This window comes from Palaemon carinicauda, chromosome 40, assembly GCF_036898095.1.
Source record: "Palaemon carinicauda isolate YSFRI2023 chromosome 40, ASM3689809v2, whole genome shotgun sequence".
NCBI lineage: Eukaryota > Metazoa > Arthropoda > Malacostraca > Decapoda > Palaemonidae > Palaemon > Palaemon carinicauda.
The window spans coordinates 892,458-918,923 of record NC_090764.1 but is presented as its reverse complement, the minus strand read 5'-3'; the positions used below and the strand labels follow the sequence as shown (position 1 = coordinate 918,923).

The window sequence follows — 26,466 nt, the reverse complement described above, 5'->3', positions numbered from 1 at the left end:
AAAGAAGAGTGAGAAGAACTCCTCCTAGCTCTAATTCTCTCTAACTTAGAAGAATACTTTAAAAGTCGGACAAAATCCAATTCCGAAAGACCGGCGCATTCCTCACATCGATTTTCTAACTGACAGGGTATGTCCCTACAGTCAGAACAAGCGGTGTGAGGATCTACCGAGACCTTCGGAATACGTCTATTGCAAGACCTACAACGTCTATGGGAGGGGGCTTGCGAAATGTCAGACATTTTGTTTTCAAGAGAAGTCAAAGGGAGATCCAAAAAACAAGCAAAAATTCGTTAACCGTTAAACTGAATTAAATAAAAGCTATCTAGCTAATATCAGAAGGTTTCCAGTAATGCGACAGCCGTAAATCAAAGAGAATACATCACCAAATAAGCGAGAATAAACTCGAAGACCATGAGCGTATCCCAGAACGTCTAGCCGGAGGCACGACAGAGGAATAATTGAGGAGGTGTCAACAAGAAGTACTTGAGTACCTGGCCACAGGTGGCGCTGTTAGTACACCCCCTTCTAGTATTGTGATAGCTGGCGTATCCCTCCTTAGATTTCTGTCGGGCAACGGAGTTGACAGCTACATGATTATCGGGTAAGTTTAATATTGAAAACTGAATTTTACAGAATATTATATAACATTTATTATACAGCATTGCAAATAGTGTAACATGTACATATGATATATAGAATTGAATTTATAGATTTGAGTTATTTAGCCCAGAGCTGGGGCCTGTGAGGAGCTTCATTCGTCAAGGTAAAACCCTAGAGTTACACTGAGGTAAAAATTAGATGAGGTCAAACAGCAAGAATTAAGAAAGGAAGCAAGAATGGAAGTAAGTAGAAGGATATAACCCAAGTGAAGCTACAAGCCGAAAGAATACTGCACGATATGAAAAGCATTCAAGGAAATATTTTATGCTATAAAAATTAAGTGAAATAAGCACAAGTTTAGTATTATTATTATTATTTGCTAAGCTACAACCCTAGTTGGAAAAGCAAGATGCTATAAGCCCAGGTGCCCCAACAGGGAAAATACTTTATGCTGTAAAAATTAAGTGAAATAAGCAGAAGTTTAGTGTTATTATTATTATTATTATTATTTGCTAAGCTACAATCCTAGTTGGGAAAGCAAGATGCTATAAGCCCAGGGGCCCGACCAAGGAAAATAGCCCATTGAGGAAAGGAAACAAGGAAAAATAAAATAGTTATTGATATGTTGGTCTTCCCTATTAAACAACCAATGTCTGAACTCTTTAATTAATTTCATTTTCTTGGATTTTGCTTTAATTTTAGTCATTCATAAATCAAAAATACTATTATATATAGAGTAAAGTAAATAATTTTGGATATTTCTGAAGAGCGAGTTGATAAATCTCAATTTGAAAGTAAATAGAATAATTTCATGTTTATTCAATATCCATCTAGAAATTGAAATGATAGTAATGTATGACCTTAATAAAAAGATAAAATACAGTACAAAGGATTCTTTTTTTGATAACATTTCGTTAAAGTTTCTTATTGTAGCAGTAATCTAGTAATAATAAAATGACAAGAGATGAAAAGCCACTAATAATAAACGTATGAATATCAGACATACTGAGCTCGATAATTAATGAAAAAGAAAAATGACAAAATCTTACATTTTCACACATGCTCATTATAGCTCGATTATCATCCGGACAGCTGCAGTAGGCTACCGCAACGCCATGACGTAGTACTTCTTCTAACAAGGATTTAACCTCTTCGCTAAGAGGGACTTGATGCATATCTGAAGAGTCATTAAACTTTTCTTCTCTCATGAGCAAATCAAGAGTTTTGTCAACCTGCAAAATAATTCAGTATAAAAATCACTGGAAAATAATATAGACATTGAGTGAGAAATAGAGCAACATATTAAATAATGAGATGGATATCTAACCCTTTTACCCCCAAAGGACGTACTGGTATGTTTCACATAACTCATCCCTTTACCCCCATGGACGTACCGGTACGTCCTTACAAAAAACTGCTATTTACATCTTTTTTTTGCATATTTTTGATAATTTTTTGAGAAACTTCAGGCATTTTCCAAGAGAATGAGACCAACCTGACCTCTCTATGATGAAAATTAAGGCTGTTAGAGCAATTTAAAAAAAAATATACTGCAAAATGTGCCTGAAAAAAAATAAGCCCTGGGGGTTAAGGGTTGGAAAGTTCCAAATAGCCTGGGGGTAAAAGGGTTAATGAAGGTTTATATACAGTATAACACATTTTGAATTGCCTAAATAAGTGGCATATATATCAAATGCAGCTACTGCAGAACATGGTAAGAAACAATCCTCTTTTTCACGATAGGAATGAGAAAAGAGGGTGCATACACTCCCACCGTTCTCTTGCTTATGGTGCCGATATTCAGTCCGAGTGGGACCCAACCTTCTCCCAGTACAACAGTGGTAAATGTATCACTAGCTCACACTCACTTGACTAAGCCTAAAGGTATAAATTATTGGGCGAGTACCATCACTCACACACAAAGCAGATCAATCACTTCTAAGTACCAAGGGACTTTAAGTGCATGGCCTTCCCAAGTTCACACACAACTATCCTTTGTCTTCATCTTCTCAAGGAATAAATATCCGACAAAGGGAATAGAGGAGAGAGAAGAGATTGGTAGAGGAGGAAAAAAGTGTGAATTCTCCTTCCCTTTACAACAAACATACAAACTATAGTGGAAAGAAAAAGAATCCAACACCTCACGCTGATGTATCTCCTTATCTATAGAACAAAAGACTTGTATTTACGTCAGAACAAATAGCCGAGTAAAATACTGCATTAACATAAAGTACATCATACTCACACATGAAATGAATGTCCCGGCTTCTTCTAGATCGTAGTTATCACTTCCTTGGCCAGCCTGGTATTCAATATCTTGTAGCAAAGTCTGTATCCTTTTTAACACCAATTCTCTGCTGGCCTGTTCATGAGAAACAAATAATTACTTCTTAACCCTTTTACCCCCAGGCCATTTGGAACTTTCCAACCCTTAACCCCCAGGCTTTTTTTTTTTTTCAAGCACATTTTGCAATATATATTTTTTAAATTACTCTAACAGTCTTAATTTTCGTCGTAGAGGTCAGGTTGGCCTCATTTTTTTGGAAAATGCCTGAAGTTTCTCAAAAAATTATCAAAAATATGCAAAAAAAAATGTAAATAGTAGTTTTTTGAAAGGACGTACTGGTACGTCCATGGGGGTAAAGAGATGAGTTTTTTGAAACGTACCAGTACGTCCTTTGGGGGTAAAAGGGTTAACAAGGTGGTTCATTAGTAGGAGGTAGGTAAACAGTTGAGTACTTTCCTCTACTCTGTTGGTGCCCCTACATTTTTTCCTTTGGCAACAAGGATTATGTCTGTGATTAGGTTGCGATTATGATCTAGTACTATGGTTTTACTGGTGCTAGAAAGGAATGGGGGAAGAAGCGTGGGAAGTGGTAGGGGTGGGAGGAGGGTAGTCGTAGTAGAGGGCAGTAGTCGGATGTAGAACGGGCCCTCGTAGTATCGGGAGATATTGAGGAAGGAGAGGGCTAACTGGTGAGGGACCTCTGGTCCTGGTTCTAACACGCCCCAGTTACTATACCGACACTCTTATTAGAGTGAGCGAGCTGGGTTTATTCCTGGCATTCCATGCAACTTTTTTTTCTGGTATATCTAGCTTTATTTATACCTTGGAAATGGTGCTATAAGGAGCATTTCACGGAGCGACACAGGTCGAGCCCAGATATGTTATTTTTATTAATAAAATAAATTTTTGAATATACTTACCCGATAATCATGTAGCTGTCAACTCCGTTGCCCGACAGAATTCTATGGAGGGATACGCCAGCTATCACAATACTAGAAGGGGGTGTACTTACCAGCGCCACCTGTGGCCAGGTACTCAATCATTTGTTGTTGACACCTCCTCAATTATTCCTCGGTCCACTGGTTCTCTCTGGGGAGGAAAGGGAGGGTCGATTAAATCATGATTATCGGGTAAGTATATTCAAAAATTTATTTTATTAATAAAAATAACATTTTTCAATATTAAACTTACCCGATAATCATGTAGCTGATTCACACCCAGGGAGGTGGGTGAAAACCAGTGTACAAGATTAAAGGATAGCTAAGTATCCCATATTTCATATAACAGTTATCTCAAATAACAATGAAATAATAAGTACCTGGTAAGGAAGTCGAATAGAACCGTTACTCTGCCTCTTTATTTAAAGTTCGTCTTCCTTACTGAGCGCAGCGTTCCTCTTGGAGGCTGAATCAACCCAAAGGTGCCAAAGTACACGGGGTTGCAACCCCTACTAAAGGACCTCTACCAAACCTTTAACCCGGGCGCTTCTCAAGAATGAATAGACCACCCGCCAAATCCAAGGATGCGGAAGGCTTCTTAGCCTACCGTAACAACCATAAAAGACAACAATAAAAGTATTCAAGAGAAAGGTTAAAAAAGGTTATGGGATTAAGGGAATGTAGTGGCTGAGCCCTCACCTACTACTGCACTCGCTGCTACGAATGGTCCCAGGGTGTAGCAGTTCTCGTAAAGAGACTGGACATCTTTCAGATAAAATGATGCAAACACTGACTTGCTCCTCCAATAGGTTGCATCCATTATGCTCTGCAGAGAACGGTTTTTATTAAAGGCCAACGAAGTAGCTACAGCTCTTACTTCGTGGGTCCTTACCTTCAGCAATGCAAGGTCTTCCTCCTTTAGGTGAGAATGTGCTTCTCTGATCAGAAGCCTTATATAGTACGAAAGCCCATTCTTGGACATGGGTCTCGAGGGTTTCTTGATGGCACACCATAAAGCTTCTGACTGTCCTCGAATAGGTTTAGACCTCTTCAGATAATATTTGAGAGCTCTGACAGGGCAAAGAACTCTCTCTAGTTCGTTACCTACCATGTTGGAGAGGCTAGGTATTTCGAACGATCTAGGCCAAGGACGTGAAGGAAGTTCGTTCTTTGCTAGGAATCCAAGCTGAAAAGAACATGTTGCAGATTCGGTTGTAAAACCAATGTTCTTGCTGAAGGCATGAACCTCACTGACTCTCTTAGCTGTTGCAAGGCAAACGAGAAAAGCAGTCTTGAGGGTAAGATCCTTGAAGGAAGCTGACTGGAGAGGTTCGAACCTAGATGTCATAAGGAACCTTAAGACTACGTCTAGATTCCAGCCTGGAGTGAAAAGACGACGTTCTTTAGACGTCTCAAAAGACTTGAGAATGTCTTGAAGGTCCTTGTTGGAAGACAGGTCCAAACCTCTGTGACGGAGAACTGAGGCCAACATGCTCCTATATCCTTTAATCGTAGGAGTAGAAAGGGATCTCTCATTCCTAAGATGTAGAAGGAAGTCAGCTATTTGGATCACAGAGGTATTGGTAGAGGATATTGAATTGGCTCTACACCAGCTTCGGAAGACCTCCCATTTAGACTGGTAGACTCTACGAGTGGAAACTCTTCTAGCTCTGGCAATCGCACTGGCTGCCTCCTTCGAAAAGCCTCTAGCTCTAGCGAATCTTTCGACAGTCTGAAGGCAGTCAGCCGAAGAGCGTGGAGGTTTGGGTGCAACCTGTCTACGTGTGGTTGACGTAGAAGGTCCACTCTTAGAGGTAGAGTCCTGGGGAAGTCGACTAGCCATTGCAGTACCTCTGTGTACCATTCTCTTGCAGGCCAAAGGGGAGCAACCAGCGTCAGCCGTGTCCCTTCGTGCGAGACGAATTTCTGCAGAACTTTGTTTATTATCTTGAACGGAGGGAATGCGTACAGGTCGAGATGGGACCAGTTCAGAAGAAAAGCATCCACATGAACCGCTGCAGGGTCTGGAACAGGGGAACAATAAAGCGGAAGTCTCTTGGTTATGGAGGTGGCAAACAGATCTATGGTAGGTTGACCCCACAAGGTCCAAAGTCTGTTGCACACACTCTTGTGGAGGGTCCATTCCGTGGGAATGACCTGATTCCTTCTGCTGAGGCGATCCGCTGAAACATTCATATCGCCCTGGATGAACCTCGTGACCAGAGTGAGGTTTAGACCTCTTGACCAAATGAGGAGGTCCCTTGCGATCTTGTAAAGGCTCCTCGAATGGGTCCCTCCTTGCTTGGAGATGTAAGCCAAGGCTGTGGTGTTGTCTGAATTCACCTCCACCACTTTGCCTAGCAGGAGGGACTTGAAGTTCAACAGGGCTAAATGAACTGCTAACAGTTCCTTGCAGTTGATGTGGAGTAATCCTTGTTCCTTGTTCCATACTCCTGAGCATTCCCGTCCGTCCAAGGTCGCACCCCAGCCCGAGTCCGATGCATCTGAGAAGAGATGAAGATTGGGGGTCTGGATGGCCAATGATAGACCCTCCTTGAGAAGGAGATTGTGCTTCCACCACAGGAGAGTGGTCTTCATCTCTTGGTTGATAGGGATAGAGACTGCTTCTAGAGTCGACCCCTTGTCCCAATGAGCAGCAAGATGGAATTGAAGAGGGCGGAGGTGGAGTCTTCCTAGCCCGACAAACAGGGCCAGTGATGAGAGGGTCCCTGTGAGACTCATCCACTGTCTCACTGAGCAATTGCTCCTCTTCAGCATGCTCATGATGCACTCTAGGGCTTGGTTTATCCTGGGGGCCGATGGAAAAGCCCGAAAATCCTGACTCTGAATCTCCATTCCCAGATACACAATGGATTGGGAGGGAATGAGTTGAGATTTCTCTATATTGACTAATAGACCTAGGTCTCTGATTAAGTCTAAAGTCCAATTGAGGTTCTCCAGACAACGACGACTCGTGGAGGCTCTCAACAGCCAGTCGTCTAGGTAGAGGGAGGCTCTGATGTTCGATAAGTGTAGGAATTTCGCTACATTCCTCATCAGATGAGTAAAGACCATAGGAGCTGTGCTTAGGCCAAAACACAGGGCTTGGAACTGATAGACAACCTTTCCGAAAACGAATCTCAGGAAAGGTTGGGAGTCTGGATGAATGGGAACGTGAAAGTATGCATCTTTCAAGTCCAACGAGACCATCCAGTCCTCCTGTCTGACCGCTGCTAAGACCGACTTGGTCGTCTCCATCGTGAACGTCTGCTTGGTGACATACTCGTTGAGAGAGCTGACGTCCAGCACCGGTCTCCAACCTCCTGTCTTCTTGGCCACAAGAAAGAGACGGTTGTAGAAGCTCGGGGATTGATGGTCCCGGACTATAACCACTGCCTTCTTCTGCACAAGTAGCGACACCTCCTGTTGCAATGCTAGCCTCTTGTCCTCTTCTTTGTAGTTGGGAGAGAGGTTGATGGGCGATGTGGTCAGAGGTGGTTTGAGGCAGAATGGAATCCTGTAACCGTACCTCAGCCAACTGACAGACTGTGCGTCTGCACCTCTCTTCTCCCAGGCTCGCCAGAAGATCTTGAGTCTGGCTCCTACTGTTGTCTGGAGAAACTGAGAGTCAGTTCTTTCCCTTAGATGTCCTGGATCCTTTCCTAGACTTGCTCCTGTGAGAGTCTGGGCGGGAGCTTCCTCGGCTGGGGGCTCTACCACGAAAGGGCGGTATGAACCTCGTAGCCGGGGTATCAGCCACTGGGGAGCGATAAGTCTTGGGGACTGAGGTGGCAACCTTAGACTTACGAGCCAATGAGGCTACAAGATCGTGCGTGTCCTTTTGTATCAGGGCAGCAGACAAGTCCTTAACTAGCTCCTCGGGAAAGAGGAACTTTGAGAGAGGAGCAAAAAGGAGTTGTGACCGTTGGCAAGGTGTAATGCTGGCGGAAAGGAAGGTACACAGTTGTTCCCTTTTCTTCAACACCCCTGATACAAATAACGACGCTAGCTCACCCGATCCATCTCTGATGGCCTTATCCATGCAGGACATTATTAGCATGGCAGAATCTTTGTCCGCAGGAGAGGTTTTCTTGCTGAGGGCCCCCAGGCACCAGTCGAGAAAGTTGAACATTTCAAATGCTCTGAACAACCCTTTCAGTAAATGATCCAGGTCTGAGAAGGTCCAACAAACCTTCGAGCGTCTCATAGCAGTTCTCCGAGGCGAGTCCACCAGACTTGAGAAGTCAGCCTGGGCAGAGGCAGGTACTCCTAAGCCTGGTGCTTCCCCTGTGGCATACCAAACGCTACCTTTCGAAGCGAGCTTCGTTGGAGGGAACATGAAGGAAGTCTTGCCAAGGTGTTGTTTAGACTGCAGCCACTCCCCTAAGATCCTTAAAGCCCTCTTGGAGGATCTAGCTAGGACAAGCTTAGTATAGTTGGACTTAGCTTGTTGTACGCCCAGCGAAAACTCAGATGGTGGAGAGCGGGGAATAGCAGAGACGAAGTGGTCTGGGTAAATCTCCCTGAGTAGAGCCAAGACCTTACGAAAATCAATCGACAGTGGAGAAAGCTTAGATTCGTCCACGTCTGATGAGGGATCAAGGTGTGCCTCCTCATCATCCGACACCTCATCAGCAGAGGGTAGCGAAGCGATCGGACCAGAATGCTGAACCGCAGAGTCAGAACGGGAAGGAACAAAAACAGTGGTTTCCTCTTCCAGTAACTGTTGAGGGAAAACCTGAGGCTCAGACTGCAAAGGCTGAACAACAGACGAAGCAGAAGGCAGGCGCATGGGTGAAGGAGGTTGACTCCTAGCAAGAGAGGTTGAACCCAAGGATTGCACAAGCTGAGCGGAGGACGGAGGCGGAGTAGTCCGTTCCTGTTCCTGTGAGATGAGCGGAGCATGATGAGGTTGAGGCTGCGCAGAACAAGGTAAAGTTCTCGCAAGCTGAGGCTCCTGAGGCGCAAGTCCAGGGTGTAGAGGAGCTTGCCTTGAGGAGGGTTGAGCTCGCTGCAGCGATGGCTGAGCAGACAGACTCACGGAGGGGAGAGGTTGTTGTACCCCAACCGAGAGTTGCACCACTGGTGGAGCAGCAAGGGGAGGCGGAGGAAGAGTGGAATAACTCTCCTGATCCCAAAGCAAGGATTGCCTTAAAGAAGGCTGAGGCTGAACACCACTGGGAACAGCCAACTCCGAAAGTGGCTCAACATCGTACGCCTGGCAGATGGTGTTGCGACCAGGCGGAGCAAGTGCAGGCGGGGCGAGCACAGGCGGAGCGAGAACAGGCGGAGGGAGTGTAGGCGGAGGAGGAGGTGCAACACTCTCAGCCCGACACTCACGCATCAAGTCCGAAAGCTGAGCTTGCATGGACTGAAGCAGGGTCCACTTGGGATCGGCAGAAACGATAACAGACTGAGGTAAAGTCTTAACAGTCGGGCTCTGTTTTGGCAGAACCTTACTCCTCTTGGGCGGAGTACAGTCGACAGATGACTGAGGCGAGTCAGAGCTGAGCCAATGACTGCAACCTGGCTGAGCACTCGCGGACTGGACTCTACGTTTAAGCGGTCTCGAGACCTGAGACCAACGTTTCTTCCCTGCTAGTTGATCAGCGGACGAGAATAAGACGGGCTCAATCGTCTGCAGGTGGGAGTGACGGTCTAAGGAAGACACGCCCGCAACCACCGAGGATAGTTCTGTGCGCCTAACAAGGCCTGTCGAACCCTTAAGCCCTTCGACATTGCTTCTCCCCTGGGCATGGGAGCTTGCAAGAGGTCCCGGACTGGGAGGACGACTGGCTCGCACAGAAAAATCCTCACGCACCACACTGGCACCACTAGCACTTAGCACTGCACCGACACTAGCACTCGTCACAGCACTGGCACTAATTCCACCCACTGCACTCTTGACCTTCAGTTCTTTAACTTCGGCCATCAGAGACTTATGGTCACTTACCACTGATTCTACTTTATCGCCTAAAGCCTGAATAGCACGCAAAACAACTGACATATCAGGCGGAGGGCACACAGTAGGTTCGGGGGTAGCCACTACAGGGGTAGGAAAAGGTAGGGGATCATGAGGTGAGGAAAACATAGAAGAGTGAGAAGAACTTCTCCTAACTCTACCTCTCTCTAACTTAGATGAATATTTTAAAAGACGGACAAATTCCAATTCCGAAAGTCCGGCGCATTCCTCACATCGATTTTCTAATAGACAGGGCCTGTCCCTACAGTCAGAACAAGCGGTGTGAGGATCTACCGAGGCCTTCGGAATACGCCTATTGCAAGACCTACATCGTCTATGGGAGGGGGCTTGCGAAACGTCAGACATCTTGTTTCAAAGAGTTAGTCAAAGGGTGATCCTTAACCGTTATATCAGTATTATATAAAAGCTATCTAGCTAATATAAGAAGGATTCCAGTAAAGCGACAGCCGTTAATCTGAGAGAATACTTCACCAAATATCCGTGAATAAACTCGAAGACCATAAGCGTATCCCAGAACGTCTAGCCGGAAGCACGACAGAGGAATAATTGAGGAGGTGTCAACAACAAATGATTGAGTACCTGGCCACAGGTGGCGCTGGTAAGTACACCCCCTTCTAGTATTGTGATAGCTGGCGTATCCCTCCATAGAATTCTGTCGGGCAACGGAGTTGACAGCTACATGATTATCGGGTAAGTTTAATATTGAAAAATATATTTTTCCTTCATCAAAATCCCTTAATTGTTGAGAGTATAAAAACAATCTTCTTATATTTAAAACCTGTGTCAAACTTTTAGACAACTTTTATCAATGTGCTTTGTTAAGAAGGGATCTAAACTTGTATAAAAATGAAATTCTTATATTTTGAAAACAAAAATTTTAGTCGCAATTAACCCTTTGTGTACTGATCCCTCACAAAAAGATTTGGTAATCAAGCTCACGGCCATTTTCTGGGACATTTACTTAGCTAATCTTGACACCAAAACTATTAGATATAGGACCTTACAACTATCTAATCGTAGTGCTAATCAAATATCCTTCTCATTGATATATAATTATAAATATTTGTGAAATTTTCTTCTTCTTCTTCGTCTTTGTCTGCATCTCTTCACACTTCTATGTGGGGTCGATGTTTCTTGTCAGCTTTCTCCATCTAGCAGTTATCTTATTCTGATAATATTCACTGTCCATATTCGTTTTGGCTAATTTTTCATGACCGGATGCCTTTCCTGCCGCCAACCCTCCCCATTTACCCGGGCTCTGGACCGGCACCAAATTGAGGTTGCCTCTTTTATTATGCATAAATAATAAAAGAGGAAAAATTTATAACAACTAGCCCAGCCAACTCTTCTGTCAAAGACTCTTCATTAAAAAATTCAAGCCGAAAGGTTTGCATATGTGTAGGTACAAGCATTAATAATCCCACCGCTGATAAACATCACACTCAACTAACCTTGACTTGTTTACTGAGTGGATGGCTGACAGTTGCAGTGCAAGTGGATGCAAGAAGCGGAAGTGTGTGGCACAGCTGAAGAGCTAATAATTGAAGTGTCTCGCTCTGTGCTCTGCGATACAGATCTTCACAACGATGTTGTATGAGACTAAGGAGGTTGCCGCATGCTGAAACCACTTCCTGCAAACACAAGAATAGAGTAATCAGATAATTACATTACAGTATATATTATTTGATAATGTCTACGTGCCAGCACCAATACCCATACATTACTAGAGAGTTCATATTTGTATGATCAACACCCTAGTACAGTACCTTACAATATGAACCTGAATCCTAAACTACCTGGAAGTCTTCCGGTAAATGCTGTACAAAATGTACTTGCTGGAGACGAGATAGCTGTTCTTGCACGACTGCAATGGACTTGGCAATCTTCCGTACTTGAGCTCGGTCCCAAGCTAAAAGGGCCTCTGTTAATACAGTCAGGAGATTCTCCGAGTTTTCAATAATGTCAGACCAAACTTCGTCGTTTTCCCTGACGCCGGCATCACCACGCTGTAAGAGTAGAAAATACAATTACAAATTGTTCCATACAATGTAAGATCATATATGGTTAGCAGAGACTACTATGATGTGATTCTAATTAAAAACCAAGTACAGGTACTGTACAATTCTTGTAAATATTATCATATTCATTATCAAAATTAACCCTTTTACCCCCAGGCTATTTGGAACTTTCCAACCCTTAACCCCCAGGGGTTATTTTTTTTTCAAGCACATTTTGCAGTATATTTTTTTCAAATTGCTCTAACAGCCTTAATTTTTGTCATAGAGAGGTCATGTTGGTCTCATTCTCTTGGAAAATGCCTGAAGTTTCTCATAAAGTTATCAAAAATATGCAAAAAAAAAATGTAAATAGCAGTTTTTTGCAAGGACGTACTGGTACGTCCATGGGGGTAAAGGGATGAGTTTTGTGAAACGTACCAGTACGTCCTTTTGGGGTAAAAGGGTTAATGTTATAATGTCAAGTTTTATTTTTACAGGGCTAATCATAAAATCTTTACTGCTTTCAAATCCTAACCTTCATCTATACCTCTTTTCCACAACTTTCTAGACCTAGTTACTGGTTTTCATCCTCTCATTTCTATACCTACTAGGGCTTACCTATCAGTCTTATTTCCAACTAACTGCTCCTCTCCACTTCTCTCCCAAAGTCCAAACTACTTCAATCTCTGAGAGCTTTAAGTGTACTTTCCAATCTCCAATAATTTTAAGTTAGTCCCCATTCTTTCTTTGGCATATACAAGAGGTCTAATACAAGCAGTGGGTATATTTTCTGTTTAACAGTTATCTAGTTATTTCTTTCCACTTCACCCAACATGTTACTACTATATATTACTATTTTTTTTTTTTTTTGGTGCACTCTGAAGAACAGCTTCATATTCCAGTCTATGCGTAAGGTAACTAAAATGTTCCTCCTTTTCTAAACCTTGTCCTTCCACCACAATTTGATCCTCCTCCTCCCTATTTGATCTTAGTACACATTATTATCACCATAATGATTATCAAAAATGATGGCTGCCTCAGTACCAATTATTTTAGAAATACAGTAAATAAATTAATGAACAGGGGTGAATAAATACCCTTTGCATGGTGAAGGCAATAAGGTTATTTATTATTATTATTACTATCATCATTATCATAATTATTATTTAAATATAAACTGTAACCCTATCTGGAAAAGCATGCTACCAGCTCAAGGGCCTTTGTAACCCCAAAAACTTTAAGCAAGAAGAATCCATGTGGACTGGAGATCAAAATAATCTGACAATGACAATCGATTCCACGAATATCGTGCAAATCATTTCTTCAAAATAAGACTGGAAATATTACTTGCGCAAAAGAAACAAAGATCAGTTTCCACTATTAGAGGCACTCGGATACCAATATACAAAGTTAGAGGATATGACCAGAGATAACATCTACTGAAGATTAGGCTATCATAAAATATAGGTCTGTTGAATAAAATCTTTCAAACAATAACAAGATCAAAATACAATAAAGATAAATTACAAACAACCAAAACAATATTGCATCAAATAACTTACATGAAGATCTCTTGTGAAATCGGTGAGAGATTCAATTACTTTATCCAGTCGGTTCCTGACATTCTGAATTTCTGAACTCAGCAATTGATCTCTCTGACTATTAGCGTAGGACGATAGACGAGACACCAGTAATTCGCAGGCATTCTTCACGGACTGGCATTGTTTCAATAACTTCATGACAGCCGTAGCATCACAGACAGTGCCATGCTTTCCTCTAAGTTCTACAACCTGCAAGAAATAAAATGTCTGTAATCTAAGCACTTACTACCTCCTATAAAAAAAGCTTTTATATTTCTTTCACATTTTTCACTTCCATCTTAACCTTATATATTCTTGTCCCATCATAGTTCTGTCTTAAGCATTGTCGGTGGTTAATGCCAAACTTCTGAATTAGTCATGTTTATGGCGTGGGCATCAACATGAAAAACATGAAATAGAGGGTACGTTTTATAAATTACAAAATTACTACGGTAATTTCAATTTTCTATGCTTTCAACTGCACAGCCAATTTAATATGATAGTTGCTTTTGAAAGAAGATTTTATTAAGTACCTTGCTGCTAAAGGGAAGCCCTTTGCTATGTCAATAAAAATTACTTCTGAGCCTCAATGAGCCAAAGCTACACAATGAATTGACAAAGTGGAAACGGGAAGAAAGCACACTACGTCAATACAATTTTACAGAAATTCTTGGCTAAATTGGAACAAATATATTACCATAGACCTCTAAACACGCTTGCCTGTACATAGGAGCTTGATGTTTTTCTTTATTCGGGAGCAAAGCGAGCGCACAGCAAAGCAAAAACCCATTCAGGACTATCGAAATATTACCGAAATCTAACAGTTTTTGCTCCACCATGAGCTCGCTTCGCTCGCAAAAGAAAATCATCAATCTTCTATGTACCGGTGTGACGGTCTGAACGATCCCCCGGTCTCAGCATTCTCCTTGACATTATATAATGGTTCTTTTCCACCATTAGCTCGCTTCGCTCGCATGAAAATAAAACATCAAGCTCGTATGTACTGCAAGCGGTAATGTTGAGCTGCGCACGCTAACATTAGAGGAAAATAAAACATCAACCTCGTATGCACTGGCAAACGGTAATGTTCGCGCATGCGCAGATTATCAAGGAGAATTCTGAGACCATCACACCGGCAAGCGGTATTGGATGGGTGGGACTCTATCGAAATATTACCCTATTTACTATACATTACTTAGTTATGTTAGATAGTATTAGGTAAGGATAAATGTTCAATTATCTTACAATGAAACCCTAATTATATCATATATGGATCATATCTTGACTAAATAAACCTAATGCTCCCCAAAATGCTTTTCGTAAATCTACCCGTAATCAAATTCAATTCCGTCTTGAGTCAGTCTTGAGCCGCCATGAATTCAAACTCGTAGAGAAGGATTAATAATCCATACCTGATTGGCAATTGGGCCGAGAACATTCAACACTGATTTAGCTTTGGTGCACACTTCGATATTCTCCATATTTCATGTCAGAATTAGTCTAAATATCGATAAAAATGGCAACGATTTTTTGAAATTTCTGCCAAAAGTCAAACTGTTCCAGCGACAAAAACAATGCTTCTTCTTCTTTCAGAAATTCTGTGAGAAACTGGGCCATTATGTCGTCTGTTATATTTATCTTCCTGGGTGTATATTTGCGATAAATGTTGATTTATATGAATATGCTATGAAAAACTGACATGATAATCATTTAAAATCGTAATAGATTGATTATTATAACTAACAATGCAATTAACCAAATAAAAAAAGGAAATTCTGGGAGAGACTTGGCCACTATGGTGTCAGTGTTACATTTTATCTTCCTGGGTGTATATTTGCACTAAATGATGATTTATATGAATATGATATAAGGGTCTGATATTATAATCCTTTAAAATCTTAATAGATTAATTATTACAACTCAAAAAGCTATTAACCAAATAAAAAAGGAGGCAAACGCTGTACCATGTCCCTGTTCTCATTCAATGACCATAAAGATATTTCTTTTCTTTCTTTTTTTGTCATAATGATATATACAAAATGTAGATCAACATTATTAAGTAAAAACTTTTTACTGTTTTACCATACATATTTTTTTTGCAAGTAAAATATTATAGCAAAAAAACAAAAGAGGAGGAATAACTCATAGGATCAGATTATAATGACAATCTTTATATAACATAGTAATCCAATGGGCCAACCATGCAGAACTATCTTCTACTACTTTTTGCATTGCCTATATACGAAAATACCTTCTGACAGTGGATATTTTCACATTTTAAGGGCTGTCAATAGGTTATTGTACATATTTTAAACTAAATTCTTGTTTTAATTGGCTGCCAGTGTCAATTAATGTCTTAAGTGGCCCTTTTGGTAGAGTGGTAGATAGAGTTACATTAGTCAGTCCTGATCATAATAGTTTATCACAAGTTTCTTTACACAATGCACATTCTGATTTCTATAAAATCAATGTTTCTAAGATGATATCCTGCAGTTTTTACTATATAATTCATTTGTGCATTATGTGCGTGTGTTTTGGAAGTTTGTGTGTGTGTGTGTGTGTGTGTGTTAAATACTAGATTAATGTACATCTAGAATAACTAATTATAGTATATTATCTGTGTGAAGTCTAAAGAATCAGGAACTTAGAACTAGCCAAAACATAGAACGTGGTACTAGATGTATTCATATTGATATGCGCCATAAATTAACCTTTTCATATCATAAATGTTAATTATTGGGTTTGCCAAAGCACTAGCTACCCATTGAGATACTCCCACTAGAGAGTTATTGGGTCCTTTGACTAGCCAGATAGTACAGTGCAGTATTACATTGGATCCCTCTCTTGTTACAGCTCATTTTTCATTTGGCTGAACATATATTGAGTAGTCAGACCTATTCTCTACCAATTCTCTACTTTCCTTATATTTACAACACTAAGATAACCCAAATATGCAAGGGGTTAACTACTGCACTGTAATTGTTTAGTGTATACATTCTTCTTCTTAAGGGTAGACGAGACTTTAGCTAGGATAAGCAGCTCCTCTAGGAGAAGACACCCCACAATTAAACCACTATTCTCTAGTCGTGGATAGTGCCATATCCTCAGTATATGGTCTTCCACTATCTTTGAGTAGTTCTCTTGCTTGAGGGCCACTCGGGCACACAGTTTTATGTTTCCTTATTTCCTTCAATCACTGAGCTTATAGCATCCTGCTTTTCCAACATGGGCGTAGCTTAACAAGTGATAATGATGATATTAACTACACCCCTTGTTATTACCTATGGATACCAATAACAAATAATTAATCTAACCGGTGATTAAAACACTGTTAGCAATTCATAAGAGTTTAATTTCTTTTATGAATTTTAAGCTCTCTTAAATATCCTATTAATGGCAATTCTAATATTCCTTCTACAAACAATTGTTTGCACAATGAAACAATTAATTTTGATTTGTAAAAAGAAAAAAAAGAACATTATGTAACTTGTCTGAAAACTTTAAGGAGAAGGGGTTGCGTTCGTAGCATTGCACTTTGATTTATTAGATATATTTAATAAAAATTAATCTTATAATAATAAAATTTAGCATCATACAGTTATAGACACATTTATATGTTATTATTTATTAAATTAGAACTATAGATTTCAATATAAATCCAAATAATTGTTCAAGAACACTCGAACAGTTCATAAATAGCAATAATAAACGCTACCACCTCCAGTGGCCCGATCTCTGCCGATGTTGATACCTGAAGCTCTTCAGGATCAAAGTGAAAAATGTTGTCTAGTAAATATTACCGGCTCACTGCTTGTGCTTGTCGTTATTTAAGAGGACGAAGGGAATACCACAATGACACTGTGAATGTAATTGGCACTAATCCGGATAAGAATTCTCCAGAATTCCAGGTATTATAAAATTTTTTATTCCCGTGAAGACGTTTTCGTGGTTTGCCGTCTGAAAAGATAGGCCTCTTGTAGACGTTTGAGATTCACTTTTACCGGATATTTATTTATTGTTTCATTGTATTTTGAATATATTTATTAAGATAAGCTTGAAAACATACTAGTATAGGCTTAATGGCAGCCAATTTGATGTAGGGACAATTTATTAATGCAGACGCCTACCGCCAGTGCCGTCTATCGTCGTTTAGGCTCGTGATTTAAAAATGTTTTTTTTTTAACATTTTAAGGTGATGTTTATTGATGTTTTCGATTTTAACACATTTCTACTACTATGCTGTAAGAAATTTAATTATTTAATTGTTTGCAACTTAATTGGATACCGGTTATTACCGGTTTATCAATGAATTGGCAAGTGGTCAGATGGTAAATGTTTATCCATGCACCTGCTCATATAAACAACAACATAAGTCAAAATTGACCACATTACGTTGCCGAAACTGATGATAACAAGGTGTTATCATACCTCGCTTCAAGGTTGAATGGGATAAAAGTAAAGATTGACAATTTCATTATTTTATCTATGGCATAGGTAAAATAAGCTTAATTACAATAATAAGAATAAGCTAATAAGCTTTGCACCTATCTATAAAACGATAGGGGTGTATGTATGATAGCGGCCAGCTATTTGTATGATTACGGCTAACTTAGAATACGGCAGTGTAATTGGGGGTCATAGGGGGGGATGTTAGCCCCTCCCCCCATTAGGTAATTAGGTAAGGACACAGCTTGTAGGTTAGGTTAGGGGGGGGAAATTTAGGTTAGCTGATGTTTATTTATAATCCACAAGGGAGGAACTGTCCGCTGATATACAAAGGCTCCCACTTGCTTTCACACTTACCTGACCTAGGACATTATCCCGTCCTTACCCTGTCATCTTCTATCGCGCTATGTTATGGCATTGGAGAAATCTAGTTTATGTAGGCTATGAAATTTAATGACCTGTGAAGTCTATTATGCTGTATGTTGGCTATGTTATTTAATACAATTATGTGGGCATACTTGGGGTGTATGTATGATATCGCCCACCTGTATGTATGATGAAGGCTGACTAAAAATACGAAAGTGTAAGGGGGGTCGCAGGGAGCTTTTGTTGCATTGGGCTACAGAATACTACTGCTTTTGAGTTGCAGTCGGGTGATACTGTAACTGAGAGGCAAGATGAATGGAACTAAACTTTATTAAACAATCATCGAGTTTATATACAGTGACTTTCGAGCAAGAACGTCACAAAAATTCAAATATAAGGCATGAACTAGCACGATAACACAGGTTAGCCTATTAACCCTTTTACCCCCAGGCTATTTGGAACTTTCCAACCTTTAACCCCCAGGGGTTATTTTTTTTTTCAAGCACATTTTGCAGTATATTTTTTTTTCAAATTACTCTAACAGCCTTAATTTTCGTTATAGAGAGGTCAGGTTGGTCTCATTCTCTTGGAAAATGCCTGAAGTTTCTCAAAAAATTATCAAAAATATGCAAAAAAAAAAAATTTTCAATATTAATCTTACCCGATGATCATGTAGCTGTCAACTCTGTTGCCCGACAGAAATCTACGGTCGGGATACGCCAGCGATCGCTATACAGGTGGGGGTGTACACAACAGCGCCATCTGTGAGTAGGTACTCAAGTACTTCTTGTCAACAAGAACTCAATTTTTCCTCTGTCGTGCCTCCGGCAAGACCTACTAATACGCCGTCCCTAACTGGATTTGTTTTCACAACTTTTTGGTGAAGTACACTATTCCAGTTTTGAGCTTTCGCTATGCAGGGGTTTTATCTTCATTTCAAAACTTGAACTCGTTTTGGATAGATTTTATTATGGTGACGAAGAGAGTATGGACTCTCTTTCACTTTTAAATGGCCGACCCTTCCCTTAGACGGAAGTGTTGGTGTCGAAGAGAGTATAGACTCTCTTTCACTTTTTATGACTCACCCTTCCCTTAGACGGAAGTGTGTTTAGGTTTTTGGTAATTTTGCTTAACAAAGTTATAGATTTATTTTATATCTCTCCGCCATTTATAGGCCTCTTCGATTAACTTTCCATTTATTATAAACTTATAAAAATTAATTTTTATGTTTGTTTATATGCGACCTTTCCTAATAGTAGGCGGTCCTTACTTGGAACCGAAGTTAATTAACATTGAGCCCGTCATATCGTTTTTCCTGTTAAGAATTTATGCGATTTTAATTTTAATGTTTTTGAAAGAATTTCTTTGATAGTCTCGTACTGTTTTCAAAGTTGAACTAACGTTTTGTTTAGTCTCCGCAGTTGTTGACGTTCAGAACGTTCAACTTGCGCTCTATCGTTACGATAGAGAGAGAGTATTTCACGGTTTCACGTTGCAGTAAGAGTAAACCGATTCTAGCGTTTCGTTCATTCTTTCTTAGCTTAAATGGTTTTAATTCTAATAAAGGAACTTTTTATTTGGGAAACCTTTCAGTTTTTTTCCTTTAACAAATAATATGTTTTAACGATATATATAATTGGGCTCATCTCTCAGGTTCTAAGTCAAGAGAGAGAGAGAGAGAGAGATAGAGACGGAGGGAGAGAGAGGAGGATAAACGTTTCGTTCAAGCGGGTAACGTTGTTCTCGTTTTTTGCTCTTCTCCCTAGTCGCTATAGGGGAAGAAGGTAAAACGTTTCTAGAGTTTTATTCTTGTTCCCAGGCTTTATGCGGTGAGAGATTTTAAACGTAGTTTATTTGATCTAGTGTTTACTGTAGTCTCTTTTCCAGCCACTGAATTCTTTATCTTTCATTATGTTTTTCTGTTACATTGTAATACTGTTTTCGCAATTACTACCTTTTAATGAAGGATAGGATTGCGTGTTTCAGGTACAAACCACTTAAAGTTTCGAGTTCAGTGAAATAAGTGCATACAGAAAATCAAAAGTGATAAAGTGATATGCGCAAAGTGTTAGAGTGTTGCGTTCGAGGGTTCGTCTGTTCGTGCCAGTTGTTCACCTAGTCCGATACCTCTTACAAGCTCCCAAGCCCAGGGGAGAAGTAATGTCGAAGGACTTATGGGTTCCACAGGCCTTGATCGACGAACAGACGTTTCCCTCCGTGGTTTCGGGTGTATCTACACACGTTGCCGACGTGATCACCCCACCCACACAAAGACGAGAGAGCCCATTTATTCCTCGTCTGCGGAAGAGGTTTCTCGCAGAAACCATGGACCAAATCTTGCAGCTTTTAAGTGCAAGTCGGTCCCTTCCGCGCAAGTCCAACGGCCTAGGTGTAGCCACTGGGTCAGTTCGGACTCGCTGCAGTACGACAACTGCACACCTCCCAAGAGAGGCAAGGTGGTACCGCAACAGGCAGTAACTCCGTCTGTTGCCGCACCAGCTGTTTTAGACCCTCAGTCACAACGGACAGTAGCTCCGTTTGTTGTTGTCTTTCATAGACCCTAGTGGTCCATGCTGCAGACTATACAGTCTCAGATTGCTCCTTCATGCAGGAGTATCGTGCTGGAAGGTTGACAATGCACCTGTTAACCTACAACCCGCCGAGGTTGTGCGCTCAGCAGATACTGCGGCTGCCTGCTCCCACCCTCCACCTGTGAGAGCTCCACCACCGATGCGCAGTCCACCCTGCCAGACGCATGTTCTTGCTGCACCATCTGCTAACATGCGTGAGCTACCGCATCAGCAGTGGGAAGGTTCTGTAGAGCTGCCGGGTTCCAGCACTATGCGGCATTCTCCGCAGCCCATGCAGCATGCTCTGCATACCTTACAGCATGCTCCGCATACCATGCAGCATGAGCCGCATACCTTACAGCATGCTCCGCATACCATACCGCATGCTCCTCAACCCACCGCAGCCCCTCCCACGCACCAGCACTCTGCTTTTGTTGTTGCCAGCTCCCACACTCCGACTGCGGAGAAGGTTGACGATGCACCCGTGGGCCTACACCTCCCACGGTTGTGCGCCCGGCATGGCTTCCTGCTCTCACACTCTTGTTGTGAGAGCTCTTCCATCCATGCACAGTCAACCCTGCCAGATGTATGATGACTCCCACACACAGAGCACTCCGTTGCCGTGCGTGAGCTACCACAAGCTGCCGTGTTTTGACACGATGTGTCAGCCTCCGCAACACACTGTGGTTACCGCCACTCGCCAGCAGCAAACTAGTCAGTCAGGAGTTGAGGCTTCCCCACACAACTTTGGTTGTTGCCAACTCACAGACTGTCATACAGTTACATGACGTTGCCTTCTGGTCTGCTACTTATACACCAGTGCTGTATGTCCTCACGCTCCTGTTGTGGTTGACAGTTCAGTTTTTGACAGTTCACAGACTGTCAAGCAGTTTCATAACGTTGCCTTCTGGTCTGCTGCTTTTGCACCAGTGAAACCCTCACTGAGAGAACCTAGCTTTTCTCGGATATGGTTCCTGTAGATGAGAAAGTGCTGTTCTCCCTCCTTCTGATATTCCCTTGAGGACTCTGTCATTTGGAGAGGAGCCTTAAGCTGCTTAGCCTCCTATGGACTTTTATTTAAGCATAACATGCTTCCAGGGAGGGTAAATGGTTCTGCTTCAGTCGCTAACCCCGTCTGTTGCCACACCTGCTCCCAGAGACCTTGGGCTTTGTTGCAAGACATGCAGTCCAAGCTTAGTCCTTGATAGAGGATTTTTTACGGAGAAGACCCTTCTTGCCAACGACCTTCCTACCGGTTGGTTGTACGCCCTGTTGACGCTGAGGTTTCCTACTCACGTCCGCCAGTTGAGATGGTTCCTCCACCGGTGCGACCCAGTGTGGGTTGCCAGTCGCACGTTGATGTTATGCTACTCTCGGAGGTGGTTGTGGACGTTCAGTGTGTCACTGGGAAGACGTTCAACAACCAGCAGAGGTGACTTGTTGTGACGCAGTGCGGCAACCTCAGCAACCCGTTAAGGGGTTGTCTGTAGTACCCAGACAGTCTAGACAGTTTCGGGTTGTCGCTGTACTTCCTCGCTTCCCCATGGTTGACAGTTCACAGACTGTGCAGCAGTACCATGATCTTGTGTCCAGCTCCGTCACGCATCCACCAGTGCGACCGGATTCAGCGAGTCAGACGTTGCCCACTCCGTTGCCGTTTCCTCATCAGTTTCGGATGAGGAACCCTCTGATGAGGACATGGCTGAACAAGAAGATCAATCCCCAGTCCTGCTATCCATCCAGAAGATGCTGAAGAAGGAATACGGCCCTGTCAGGCTGTGGATGAGTCTGGTTAGGACACTGTCATCCGTGGTGCATTTGGTGTCACTTGGAAGACTACACCTCCGTCCTCTTCGGTTTCATCTAGCTCTTCACTGGAAAAGGACAAGACGCTAGAAGCGGTCTCGATCCCGGTTTCCGGAAGATAAGTCTGGTCTAACCTGAGGAAAGGACTTTATCAACCTTTTATAGGGTCTTCCCCTGACTGTTCAGACTCCCAACCACGTTCTCTTCTCAGACGCATCGGACGTAGGCTGGGGTGCGACCTTAGGCGGTAGGGAATGCTCGGGATTATGGAACTCGCGTCAAAGGACAATGCATTTTAACTGCAAGAAGCTTCTGGCAGTAAGTCTGACCTGGAAAGCTTCAGGTCTCTCCTTCAAGACAAAGTAATGGAGGTCAACACGGACAACTCCCTGCTTTGATGTTCATCTCCTAGCAAGGAGGGACCTACTCTCTGACATGGTGCGAGTTTGCTAGTGACCTCCTCTCCTGTTCAACAGGTCTAGACTTTTCACTAGGAACAAATTTCTTCCAAGGCAACTTGAATGTCTTAGCAGTTTGTCTCAGTAGGAAGGGACAATAATTCCAACATTTTGGACCCTCCACAGAGATGTATGCAAGAGACTTTGGGTCACCTGGGGCCATCCAACCATAGATCTCTTCGCAACCTCGATGTCCAAGAGGCTCTCAACAGACCCAGCAGTGGTTCTTTTAGATGCCTTTCTACTAGATTAGTCTCATCTAGATCTATATGCATTCCCTCCGTTCTAGTTTGTCAACAAGGTACTGCAGAAGTTCGCCTCTCACGTTGGGACAAAGTTGACACTAGTTGCTTCCCTCTGGCCCGCGAGAGAATAACTTACCGAGGTACTTCGATGGCTAGTAGACGTTCCCAGAACTCTTCCCCTAAGGGTGGACCTGCTACGTCTGCCACGCGTAAGAAGGTACTCCAAGGCCTCCACGCTCTTCGTCTCACTGCCTTCAGAGTTTCGAAAGACTCTCGAGAACTAGAGGTTTTTCGAAGGAGGCAACCAGAGCGATTGTTAGAGCAAGGAGAACATCCACCCTTAGAGTCTACCAATCGAAGTGGGGAATCTTCCTAAACTGGTGCAAGTCAGTATCCGTATCCTCGACCAGTACCTCTGTAACTCAAATAGCTGACTTCCTCTTATATCTGAGAAAAGAGCGATCTCTTTCAGCTCCCACTTTCAAGGGTTACAGAAGCATGTTGGCATCAGTCTTCCGTCACAGAGGCTTAGATCTTTTTAACAATAAAGATCTACAGGACCTCCTTAAGTCTTTTGAGACCACGAAGGAGCGTCGTTTGGTTACACCTGGTTGGAATTTAGACGTGGTTCTAAGATTCCTCATGTTAGACAGGTTCGAACCCCTTCAATCAGCCTCCCTGAAAGATCTCACCTTTAAGACTCTTTTCCTGATATGCTTTACCAGCTAAAAGAGTCAGTGAGATTCATGCCTTCAGCAAGAACATCGGATTTTCATCCGAAACGGCTACATGTTCTACATCTTGGTTTTCTAGCCAAACACGAGCTGCCTTCTCGGCCTTGACCAATATCGTTCGTTATTCCAAACTTATCGATATGGTTGGAAATGAACTAGAAAGAGTATTATGTCCTGTAGAGCTCTTAAGTTCTATTTTAAAAACCTTTATGAGGCCCGTCTGAAGCTTTATGGTGTTCAGTTAAGAATTCATCTTTGCCTATGTCAGAGAATTCTTTATCCTATTATTTTCAGACTGTTAATACGAGAAGCTCATTCCCTTCTGAATGAGGAAGACCAAGCTTGGCTGAAGGTAAGGACACACGAAGTTAGAGCTATCACAACTTCCGTGACCTTTTAATAAAATAGATCTCTGCAAAATATTTTCGACGCAACCTTTTGGAAAAGCTAATCAGTGTTCGCGTCTTTTATCTTAAGAATTTCCAGTCTCTTTACGAGAACTGCTACACTCTGGGACCATTCGTAGCAACGAGTGCAGTAGTGGTGGGGGCTCCACCACTACAATTCCCTAATTCCAGAACCTTTTTAATCTTTCTCTTGAAATATTTCTGGGTTGTCCGGAAGGCTAAGAAGCCTTCCGCATCCTGGTTGATTTGGCGGGTGGTCAAATTCTTTCTTGAGAAGCGCCTAGATTAGAGGTTGTGATGAGGTCCTTTAGTATGGGTTGCAGCCCTTAATACTTCAGCACCTAGGAGTCGCTCAGCATCCTAAGAGGATCGCTAGGCTCAGTAAGGAAGACGTACTTAAAAAGGCAGAGTAATGGTTCAAGTCGACTTCCTTACCAGGTACTTATTTATTTTATGTTTGTTATTTTGAATAACGGCTAAAATAAGATACGGGATACTTAGCTTCTTTGTTAACATGTATGCTGGTCTCCACCCACCACCCTGGGTGTGAATCAGCTACATGATCATCGGGTAAGATTAATACTGTATTGAAAAATGTTATTTTCATTAGTAAAATAAATTTTTGAATATACTTACCCGATGATCATGAATTTAAGGACCCGCCCTTCCTCCCCATAGAGAACCAGTGGACCGAGGAGAAAATTGAGTTCTTGTTGACAAGAAGTACTTGAGTACCTACTCACAGATGGCGCTGTTGTGTACACCCCCACCTGTATAGCGATCGCTGGCGTATCCCGACCCTAGATTTCTGTCGGGCAACAGAGTTGACAGCTACATGATCATCGGGTAAGTATATTCAAAAATTTATTTTACTAATGAAAATAACATATGTAAATAGCAGTTTTTTTGCAAGGACATACCGGTACGTCCATGGGGGTAAAGGGATGAGTTTTGTGAAACGTACCAGTATGCCCTTTGGGGGTAAAAGCGTTAACAGTGCAGGGAAGAGTGAGTGATAGGATAAACAGTCAAAACTGTTATAGTGTACGAGCGTGTATGAAACAACTGTGGTACACTTTGTAAAGGAATTGGTTTTGAAATTTGTCATATATGTGAAGTTGGCCCACTGTGGATAGCCCACTTATGCTCCCAAATATGGTTAAACATCTGGTTATAAATTTACTTTTCTTTTTGCGTATGATATATGGTCGATACTTATTTTAGCTGATCATTGAAAATGAAATATACGAATCTATTATTGATTAATGATTCTAGGAAAATGAGGCCCGCATGGCAGCGTTGGTGGGTGAGCTTCGGGATAAAATTCACGCGATTACTCTCGGCGGAGGTGAAAAGGCCATTCAGCGTCACAAAAGTAAAGGTACGTGAAGGAGGCCACCAAGTTTTTGTACTGTACCTTAGACTTGTAATATATAGAAGTTATTTAGACTTGTAGGACGTTGAAGTTTTTTCAATCTAATTAGTTTTCAGGGTTAAGCACTAGTATTTATGTAAAATGATTTCATGGTTGAAATGATTGATTCTGTCTCAGAACTTATTCCTACGCGTATACAAACCTTTTGTCTTTTAAAATAGTGAACATGGCTAAAGCGAAACTGGAAGAGATATTGAAAATATTAATTAGATAGTTAATGACAGCCAAGTAGCTTTGCCACCCCCCCCCCCTCACTTTTTTCTTCTGTTGAAATGTGTACGGATGTACAGTTGCTGTTTAAGCAAAAGTTATTCGTATGCAAATGCAAACTTCTGAGTCAATTAAATGAGTTACTCTTAGTTCCGTTTTCTACGACCAGACAATAGTAAAAGAAAAGGGGTGCTGTAAAATGATTAGTCACCTAGCAACCCCACTTTCTTTCAGAATGTTAATGTTAGCTGATGCTATTTAATATGGAAGCCAAGGAAATTTGTACTTGCCGGGGAAAGGGTGAACGTCACATCGGTTTATTGCTAAGCTGGCTGTAGATCCATACACTCAGTGCTTCATGTAGGGTGCATGATTGTGCAAAATCGTCTTCGCGGGCTGAGTGT

The 26,466-nt window shown here is 41.9% G+C and overlaps 2 protein-coding genes across 2 annotated transcripts in view; one reads left to right on the top strand and one right to left on the bottom strand.

The window, feature by feature from the left end:
* Positions 1–14,955, bottom strand: part of LOC137632075 (vinculin-like) — a 56,188-nt gene extending 41,233 nt beyond the window's left edge. The window contains exons 1-6 of the mRNA XM_068364056.1: positions 14,798–14,955; positions 13,368–13,595; positions 11,605–11,814; positions 11,260–11,439; positions 2,846–2,962; positions 1,650–1,832 (exon numbers count right to left, since the gene is read on the bottom strand). Coding sequence (XP_068220157.1) covers positions 1,650–1,832; positions 2,846–2,962; positions 11,260–11,439; positions 11,605–11,814; positions 13,368–13,595; positions 14,798–14,866 — 987 coding nt within the window. The 5' untranslated portion in view covers positions 14,867–14,955. The remainder of the gene's footprint in view (positions 1–1,649; positions 1,833–2,845; positions 2,963–11,259; positions 11,440–11,604; positions 11,815–13,367; positions 13,596–14,797) is intronic.
* A 2,162-nt stretch (positions 14,956–17,117) lies between these two features.
* Mccc2 (methylcrotonyl-CoA carboxylase subunit 2) overlaps positions 17,118–26,466 on the top strand; it is a 38,935-nt gene continuing 29,586 nt past the window's right edge. Inside the window, exons 1-2 of the mRNA XM_068364055.1 lie at positions 17,118–17,293; positions 25,693–25,798. Of these exons, the coding sequence (XP_068220156.1) occupies positions 17,165–17,293; positions 25,693–25,798 (235 nt within the window). The 5' untranslated portion in view covers positions 17,118–17,164. The remainder of the gene's footprint in view (positions 17,294–25,692; positions 25,799–26,466) is intronic.